The following is a 9,075-nucleotide window of genomic DNA, read 5'->3' as shown; positions in this document are numbered from 1 at the left end:
TTTCTTTTTTCTCGTGAGAAAGTGGCTGATGAGCTGAATCATGCCATGCGCAGATGTTAACTTTTGCATATGTGTTTACTCATTAAAAGCCAGCTGAGGACACAGGTTAGTGAGTAGTTTATCCCAGGGAATCTCCAATTTAAAATTGCTGTTTTATTTTGTAAATACTCAAAACCTGTAAGAAAAAAATTTCTGTGTCGTTTAAAAGATGTCTTTTTCTTAATGCATCTATACCTCTCAATATTTTTATTCAATAGTCTGTAACTGTTTTAGCATGATAAGGAAACTGACTTTCTTTTATTACCCAGGGTGAGCGAAATGCAAGATAATACAGATAGTAAAGTGAACGACACCTCATTTTCCCCCGAATAACTACTGTATAACTAGTGGAAGAAAATGTTGGTTTAAAACGACACATTTATAAAGTCCATGTCATCTTTTATTTTCTCATTGTTAAAAATGAACAGCACAAGCTGCTGTCGTCTGCTGTATCTTTGTAGTTCGCAGTGTCTTGGAGTTCAGGCCATTGGACCTGCGGAATTGAAAAGCTGGCTGGCTTTAGTTACTAAACGTGCTAAAATAGTTTTCTCCCAGCGATTTGGGTTCTTCTCCCAACAATGTTCAGTCTGAGAAATAGAATCTGAAATGATGCGCGCAGTTTGTTCGTACTTATGTTTGGATTGCTGGTGTTCCTCATCAGATGGTGGTGACTTGCTCTTGTTTGTAACAGACCAAGCCTGAACAGAAGGTGCGTAGGATAAAATCTGACATGCCAGTTCTGCTAACGCCCCAAACTGCTCGACCCCCTTGTCGCGTCAGCAGTTTCTGCTTGGTTTTGTTTGGTGCCATGTGTTGTTTCAGGCTTTGCCTGATTGTTAGTGTTGACTCGTTAATACTACTTTTTATTGCAGTTATAAACTGGAAGTAAACGGGAGGAAAAAGCGACAATGTCTTCTGATGTGTCAGAATATACTATTGGGGGAGTGAAGATCGTGTTCCCTTGCAAGGCTTATCCCTCACAGCTCGCTATGATGAATGCTGTGAGTAGAATTTATATTAACATTTGCTTACGTTTGCCAATTCCTATCAGCATTTAGAAAAAAAATGCATTAAATTCAGAGCCTCCAACAGCTTGAGCATTCCAGTTGTGATGTAACTTACTGTTCTCTGTGCTGTGCAGTGGTATCTGGCCTGTGACTGGGGAATGCTGAAGTCCATTTTGGATTTGTGAATATTTATGCTAAGAAACAAGTAATGTGTTATGTCATATATAGAATTATTTAAGTAGATATACTCTAATAGAATTTGTATGTAATTTTGCAGTAGATAGGAGGGAATGATAGAGTAAAATATCTATAGAATGTAATATTTCGATATGTTTTCATTGTTTGGGGGGGTTTTAAAAATGGATTATTGCACTTTCCATTTAAGCATTTTTGAACAGTTTTGACCATTCAAAATACTTCTTCTCTGTGGGAGAGATGGTTTGGTTGTCTGATAGATGTTTTCAGTGCTTTGGTAAGACTAAAGGAAGCGGATAACCCCACCAGTAACTCACAGCCCCTCTAGGTGAACCTCCGAGCATTGCTAACGAGACGTGTTCCTCTGGAGACAAAACCAGCCAAGGCTTGGGGGCCTGTTACTACTATTAAAGGTGATGGGGTGGGTCGGGGGTGTTTTTCATTTTCTTTTTTTTCTTTTTTACAGGACAGCAGGTGCCCTGATCTATTTGTAGAAGTTATTTCCATCTTAGCTAAAGTCATCCTCTGGTCTGGGGTTTTTTTTCCTATTAATTCTGGTTTTGTTCCTGTTATTCTCCCTAAAGATTGTGAAGGGCCTAAACAACAGGCAGCACTGTTTGCTGGAGAGCCCTACGGGAAGTGGCAAAAGCTTGGCCTTACTTTGTTCAGCATTATCATGGCAGCAATCTCTGTATGGTGAGTCGTCTTAGTGTTCATTTGCACAAGTTTTTTTACCAAAATATACTTTAATGAGTTGTTGTTTATCAGCCCTTAAATGTTTGGTTTCGGGAAGCCAACCAGGTCTTTGTGCGCCATTACACATATTGCTTTACTGGCACCATAAACCAGTGATGGCTGGTAACACTAAGCTGGATTTAGTTATCTGTTATCATAAGGGGATTATATGGCTGTTGGATCATTGACAAAATATGTGGACTGTAGTTGTGCAGATTGAATTGAAAGAGAGGGTTGTTGTTCGTTTCTGCTGGTTGTTACAGTTCTTCACGCTGCAGTTCTTCATAGGTGGTGGTGGCTTGTTCAGACCCCGTAGAAACTTGAGTTTTGTACCTGGTACCTAAACAAGCTTTCGTCTGAACTGTTTGGGAAGTCCAGTTCTCGTGTGTAGTCTTGAGTGGTTTTTAATGGAAGACAAATGACTATGCCCTTTAGAGAAGTCACTGCTGACATCGTCACGTGAAAAGGAGGACAGAAAGCCAGAGCCCTCCCCACCATGCTGCTGCACGTGTCATTCCCTGTCTAAGAGCAACGAGGCTGCAACAAGTGCGAATCATGGAGCTTCTCGTTCTTTCAGTGGTCGTGAAACAGGAAGTTCCGTAAAGCCTGGAAGCCTGCTAACAAACGCAGGTAACTTCAGACATAGGCAGCTAATTTTTTTTAAGTGAAAATGTTGCCAGCGATGTAAATTAGTTTGCTTTCAAGTCAGGGACTTTTTTACCATTAGAACAGCAGAGTACTGCATGATTCTGTATGGAAATGGGTTCATGGGTCTAGAAATATCTAATACTATTTCCTACATGACGTGTATTTATAGTAAATTCTGTTTTTAAAATTTTGCCCTTATTTAATGCGTTCCTAGTAGTGGACATCCTTTTATTTTATTTTTGATTACAGAATGTAAGGAAAATGAAACGCTGGCTTCGAAGTTGTCTGCCAAAAAAAGGTTATCTCTACGTGACAATGAGAACGATGATTTTCAAGTGGACAGGAAAAGGATTCGTCCTTTAGAAACTGAGCAGCAGGTGAGCAAAGTTTGTTGGCAGCAAAGTAATCCAGGCGTAGTTCAACAAAGCTGTCAAACGCCAGTCAACGTTTCAGAGAAGGGCACAGAGAGTGTTTGAGTCATGTTGCAGTCATAGTTTAGACTGACAGGGTTTGTTCATTTTTATTGTTATTTGTTACAAAGGAGTCTGTTGTTCCACTGAATTGTTCACAATACCATGTCCTAAATTACAGCTTGGATATTTAAACACCTAATATCCCCCAAACGTATTTATCCCCAGTTGATCTGTAAAGTTAAGTCAGAGTATGAGATTCTAGAGTTGAAAGTGCTTGCAAATATGTTTAGAAATACAAATAGTACTGTGAGTGTATTAGAGTTCTGCTTTATCTCCTGTCAAATGTGTTATCTCTGGCCTAATACATGGAGTGCAATATTTCTGTAATGTTTTCATCTGTGTCACCGTAGGCATCCCAGGACTTAGTCCTCATAGTCAGATGTGCACTGTAAATAGCTTTTACATTGCTTTAGAGTATTGCTCAGGTGGTCACTTCTGTTGGAGTTTTTAGATAGATATGGCTTGAATTTATTTCTTGTTTCAGATACGGAAGTTTCCTGCTTATGCTTATATCGTATTATAATTTCTATCAGTTTTGTAACAGTAGGAAATTAAAGAAGAGACTGGCAATAATTACAGATTTTTATTGTTGTTTTAATTTTTAAATTAAAACTTGATAGCTTTTTCCAAAAGACTTTTGTGTGGCTTAGACTTGGTTAAGCTGTTGATGAATGTTAGTGATGCTCCGTGTTACTGCAGTGGAAATGAAGTCACTGTCCGCCAGTACAGTGTAAGTAAGCTCGTACTTCTGTCCCGTGAATTTGAACGCGGTTCTTGGTTTTCCCGGCAGGTTAGGAAACGCCATTGTTTGGCAAAGAGAGTGCAGCTAGTTGATGCTGTAGAAGTTTATCATCGGAGAAAAAATGGAGAGCTGATTGTTCACTCTGAAAGAAGTGTGAAAAATGTGACTTCCTCTCCCCAAACAGTAAGTAATATAGTAGTATCTCTTACCAAAGGACTGTTATGTCAAGAGGAATTAAAAAAAAAAATTACTCTAAAGAGATTATGCATGAAATGCAGTTTGTTAGTATAGTTTCAGAAATCACTGTACTCTGGCTGCACTGCAGCCTAATGTAAAGGATCACAAGTATATAGGTTGCTTTAAAGTAGTATCTTGTTACTATCAATAGCAAGAACTGCGGGTTTTTTAACTCCTGATAGTGCTGTCTAACCGGTGTGCTTTGCAAAATGGTTTGTGAAAGCTGTTCTTCAGAACAGTGGGTTGGACTCTTTCACACTGTGGCTCCCCAATAGCACTGGATCTGGCGCAGCAATTTGGCCTGTAAACTTTCAGTATGTGACAGCAATCGTACAGCGGGTACAAATCTGTGTGTTATGTTCCAGTTTGTAGTAGATTTATGACATTGTGGAAGAACTTGAAACTAGGACCATGAAAATGAAGTGACATTGGAGTTTGTAGATTTTGTTCAACTTGCCATTCATTGTTTTGTGGTCTGTGTAGTCTTTCATTTGAAAGACAGCAGTTAGTATTGACATGTGTGCCTTCTGGACCTTGAAAAGGAGTGTGGAGAAAGCTGGAGCGGAGCAATGCAATATGTTGTAACAAGAAGCGAGTTATAAATATTGCACATGATTTAGAAGAAAAATCCTATGTGTTACCGTAACAGATCTACGTTTTGAGGGGGTTTTTGTTTGGTTTTGTTTTTTAAATTCTCACTTTCCATAGCAGAAGTATCACGTACGAAATTGAGATGTAAATATACAGCTGTTTCTGCAGCTTTCAGCTAGGCAGTGTCTGCATTTCCTGGTGTTTGAGTCTTACTCATTTTGCATAAAAGTTTGTTGAAGCAAAACCAGGAAAAGAAATCTGAGTCCATAGAGATGAATGTCAGATGCCAAATTGTGTTAGTGATGTAATCCCCAGGAATGCTTATTGCAGGCCGTGGCACAATAGTTGTTGTTGATGTTAAAATATAGGAGCATACCATGAAATCATGAAATGGTGTGTTTGAGACAAATAAAATAAAGGAATAGGGTCTGACCTGCCTTTCTTCAGTACAGAAACGTACTTTCTTCTTTCAAAAGACAAAGAACATTCTCCCTTTCCAGTGTGTTTTTTGGAAATGTTTGGAATGGTCTATTTGGAAATACGCTTGATTTCAACAAGTGTTTCAATTCTCTTTCCACTTCTTCCAACAGCACTTGGCTCTTTGTATGTCCTAAATTCACTTCTATTTTAATCAGTGTATGGTTTCAAGTCCAAGAGCTGTTTTCCAGCGTTCTATGCCTTTGTAAATGTAAAAGAAGCCAACAGCTTTGGTGTTACTTTAAGATACCGGGAGCTAAATCTTTTCTTGACAAAAGCAAATCTGTGTTCTAGGTCATTTGATGAGAAGTAATTTTTATCAGTTTGGGAAAGCTCTGTACATTTTTGAGTAGGATTTGAAATGATTTGTGCTGCTGAACTTCAGCTGGTAGTTTGAAATCCAAAGGCCAGCAGAGTGTGCTGTTGATTTTCAAATAAAAAGACCTCGCTTCCTTCCTTGATTGTAAAATTTGCTTTGGTGGGTATCTGAAAAACTCAATTTACAACTTCTAGAAATTTCATAGTAGAGATCAACTAACAGTTAAACAGTAAAATACTGATAGGAGGTTTTTTAATGAAAACTCTTCATTTTTGTAACAGTAGTTGACCGGTGTGGGTGTTACAATGTGCCATCCATGGCTCTGGTTTTGCAGATAGGCCAGTACAGCATACTGTTCCTAGTTCAAACACTGTGCTTACTGCTTTAGAAAGAAATAACCGAAGAAGAAATAAAAGTGTTTATTCCTGTTGAAGTTCCTTTTTAAAAATTAAAGAATAGCTGTTACTTTCCTGTGATGAACTTTTACTTGGCAGACTGAGAAATTGTCTGACATCAAGAAACAACTGCAGAAAGTAAGGCCTTATTTATCATTAGTAGTTCTGTGGCTTAACTACATTAAGACGTGAAGAGCATCACAGCATAGGCTGTGAGGTATAAACATGCTTTTCTAGTGAAGCTCATGAAATCAAGTGAGTTGAGGTTATGTGCAGCACTTATAATGGCCCTTGTATTTAGGATGATACAACAATGCACTCAAATTAATTTCTTAATCAATGAGATAACCCTGCCATTGTGTAACTTGTGTTTTCCTATAATCAATCCTGTGCTTAAAGCAAATTTAGTTTCTTGTCAAGTCCTTTTTATAGCCCAAGAGAGTGGGTTGGTTGTTGTAAGAGCGTGAGAGATGCTGCCCAGTGTTACTGCGTCAGAAGAACACTCGGAGATCCAGTGGGTGAGCAGGGATCTTCTGCCCAAGGTGGCTGCCTGTTCTTAGCTGCTTTCAGTGCAGAGCCTGGGAATCCACCCCTGTCCTTCTGCTGTTAATTCTTGCAATGGAAGGCAGTTCTAGTGTGAGCCTAGATGAGAAATTATACCCTTACGGTTGGTACTCTCTTGATTACTTCTGCAAAGTATACGGTCTGAGAAACTGGGGCAGCTGGGTTGAGGAATCCCCATTTATACTAGGTAAAAAAAGTAAACAGTAAATGGAGAGTAGTGTAACAAACACTTGGGGTATCAAAAAACAACTGTGAAAAGAATCTGTCTTAATGTGCTAGCCCATTGCAGTTTAACATATTGCTTACAACCTCCACAATGGAGTTTGAGTGACTTCTGTTACACATTCCAGGAGACTGGCAGCCTGTTACAATCAGGGTCTAGACTCCAGAATGGGCTAATTTACCACGATGGGATGAAGAAAGTTGTGGATTTGTATTACATGCTCTCACCTGACACCGTATCTGATCCTTTTCCCGCTGATTGACATTTTGAATGAGCTCTTTGAAGCAAGTTCCAGCTTAATTAAAACGTTTGCTTGGTTAGCAGTGATCTGTGAAAGCCTGTGATAAATATTGAAGCGGGTTCACCTGCTGGTTACTGTGAGAGGATAAACAGCTGCTTTGTGTGCTTCAATCAAGAGGCTGCAGCAGCAGCAGAATACTGTCCTTTGGCAGAGCTCAGAAAGGGGTAGTTGAAAAGCTCCGGTAACGTCACTGCCGATATCTCACTAGATTGTGCTTGTGTGATATTTCACACAAGGGGTATTCACTGCTGTCTCATTCAGATGGCTTTGTCACCGGGAAATGTAGATGAAGATACGAAGAACTCCTCTTACTTCTTTGTGTTTCAAAGATCATAGCCTCAGTGTTTGTTTAGCTCTATTTTACACGTAGGACAGGTCGGTGGACTTGATTATTCCTTTTTTAATCGCACTTCCACGTTTTTGCCATATAAATATTGATGTGATAGGCTGTTTTATCTGCTCCCTGGCAGAAGTAAGAACAAGCTGGATTAGCCCAAGGTCCATATAGTCTGGTATCTGATCTCTGTTAGTGGATGTTTCTGATTAAATACTGCAGAAAGCGGAGGAGTATCTTTTTTTTTCCCTCTCCCAAATGAAAAGCTCAGATTCAAACGGCTGAAAACAGGTTTAGTTCTGAAGCCAGAGAGTATTATGAAATAGTTTTCTGTTGTCTTAATATGAATTATTTCTACTCAGCCCCCCCTAATATTTCCATAAATAAGTTGAAACTTTTTCTGATTTTATTATAATTTAACCAGTATCTCTGTGTTAGGAGTCTAAAAGTTTGTACTTTGAGGCAATGCAATGGAAGCTGCCATGTTGCAGGTGCCTCTTTGTTCAGCTGGCGAGAGTATTCTCTTTCCTTTTGCTCTGGTAACAGGAGATTAACACCACGTTAGATTTTGCTGTGTAGTATCGACCATAAATTATTTTATAGAAATCTAGAATTAAAATATTTGGGTTTTAATGAAATTTAAAGATGGCCAAACTGTTTTCCAAAGGATAACAAAGAATTCAAGTGCCAATTAACACACTTGAATAATGTGCAAATAACGTGAAGAACTCAGCTTTTAAACTGTTTTAATAATTTTCTTAAAGTTTGTCTTTGTTGTCAAAGACCTTCTAAAAGACGTTTTATTCATTTACGTTTCTGTGGCTTTCAGAAATGTTATGACTACTGCAGGCAGTTTTTTACTCTTACTAGTTACTATAAAATCAGACTGAGTTTACAAGTTTCTCAATGTTGATTTTTTTTTAAAACTTTTTTCAAAGTTAAAGGTAACAATTTAAAACTGAAATACTGACTAAAGTGCTTCTTAAAGCTATTATTATACTAGTTCCAAACCTTTTAAGACAAACTTTTAAGGCCACCTGTAAAACACTGTAATTTATAAGCCTTACACATAAGAACACTTTTAATTCTTTTTGTTAAAAAAAAATGTTCATTTTTTTAACCCATTACAGAAGACCCTTCTGTTAATGTTTATGTATATTTATTTGAACTGCACTTTTCATGGTGTTAGAACAACTTCTAACAACTTCTGCAAAATAGCTGCCTGATCAGTCCTAGTATTTTTCTATTACTTTTATCTGGCAAGCGAAGCGTGAGGCTTAGCATTAGCAGTGAATTATTAGTGATATAGTATCATCCTGGAGTTCTGTGTATTCTTTTTCCTTCTGAAAACACCATCTGACTTGAATTAAAAGATAAACATGTTCTTAAAGGCCCTACACAGTAACCGCTTCAGTTGTATTAATTGTTAGCGTGGTGATGTGGTTTTCATTATTTCAAAGACCAAAACAGAATGTAGATGATAGAAATATCAAGGCACAATTTGCATTGCAGTTCTCTGTGCGAGTACAAACTGAGCCGAGTATTGCTGCGTATGTAACATATACCATATGTCAGCTGTTTCCTGCTTCGCTGTTGACAAGAGCCCCATTCATAACTCTTCTTTTTATCCTTTCAGTGAATAAGTAATTATTCAATATAGGAGGCAGGATATTTGGAACTGGCTATTTAATGTGGCAGCACACCGTAATGAAATCTGCTGTTACTGGCAACCTGAGAGGGGAGTGTAACAATTCCAGCATGGGTGTAACTTTATCTGCTTTGAGGGCCTGTTTAT

General features: G+C 38.3%; 1 protein-coding gene across 1 annotated transcript in view; it reads left to right on the top strand.

The window, feature by feature from the left end:
* Positions 1–947: 947 nt before the first annotated feature.
* The window catches only part of BRIP1 (BRCA1 interacting protein C-terminal helicase 1), a gene marked incomplete at its 3' end in the record, with an annotated part of 50,235 nt that continues 42,107 nt past the window's right edge, over positions 948–9,075 (top strand). Inside the window, exons 1-5 of the mRNA XM_010143696.1 lie at positions 948–1,040; positions 1,826–1,937; positions 2,412–2,606; positions 2,874–3,001; positions 3,888–4,022. Coding sequence (XP_010141998.1) covers positions 948–1,040; positions 1,826–1,937; positions 2,412–2,606; positions 2,874–3,001; positions 3,888–4,022 — 663 coding nt within the window. The remainder of the gene's footprint in view (positions 1,041–1,825; positions 1,938–2,411; positions 2,607–2,873; positions 3,002–3,887; positions 4,023–9,075) is intronic.

Source organism: Buceros rhinoceros, unplaced genomic scaffold (assembly GCF_000710305.1).
Source record: "Buceros rhinoceros silvestris isolate BGI_N320 unplaced genomic scaffold, ASM71030v1 scaffold39340, whole genome shotgun sequence".
Classification (NCBI taxonomy): Eukaryota; Metazoa; Chordata; class Aves; order Bucerotiformes; family Bucerotidae; genus Buceros; species Buceros rhinoceros.
The sequence above is the reverse complement of the archived record's forward strand: the minus strand, read 5'-3'. Positions and strand labels throughout refer to the sequence as shown.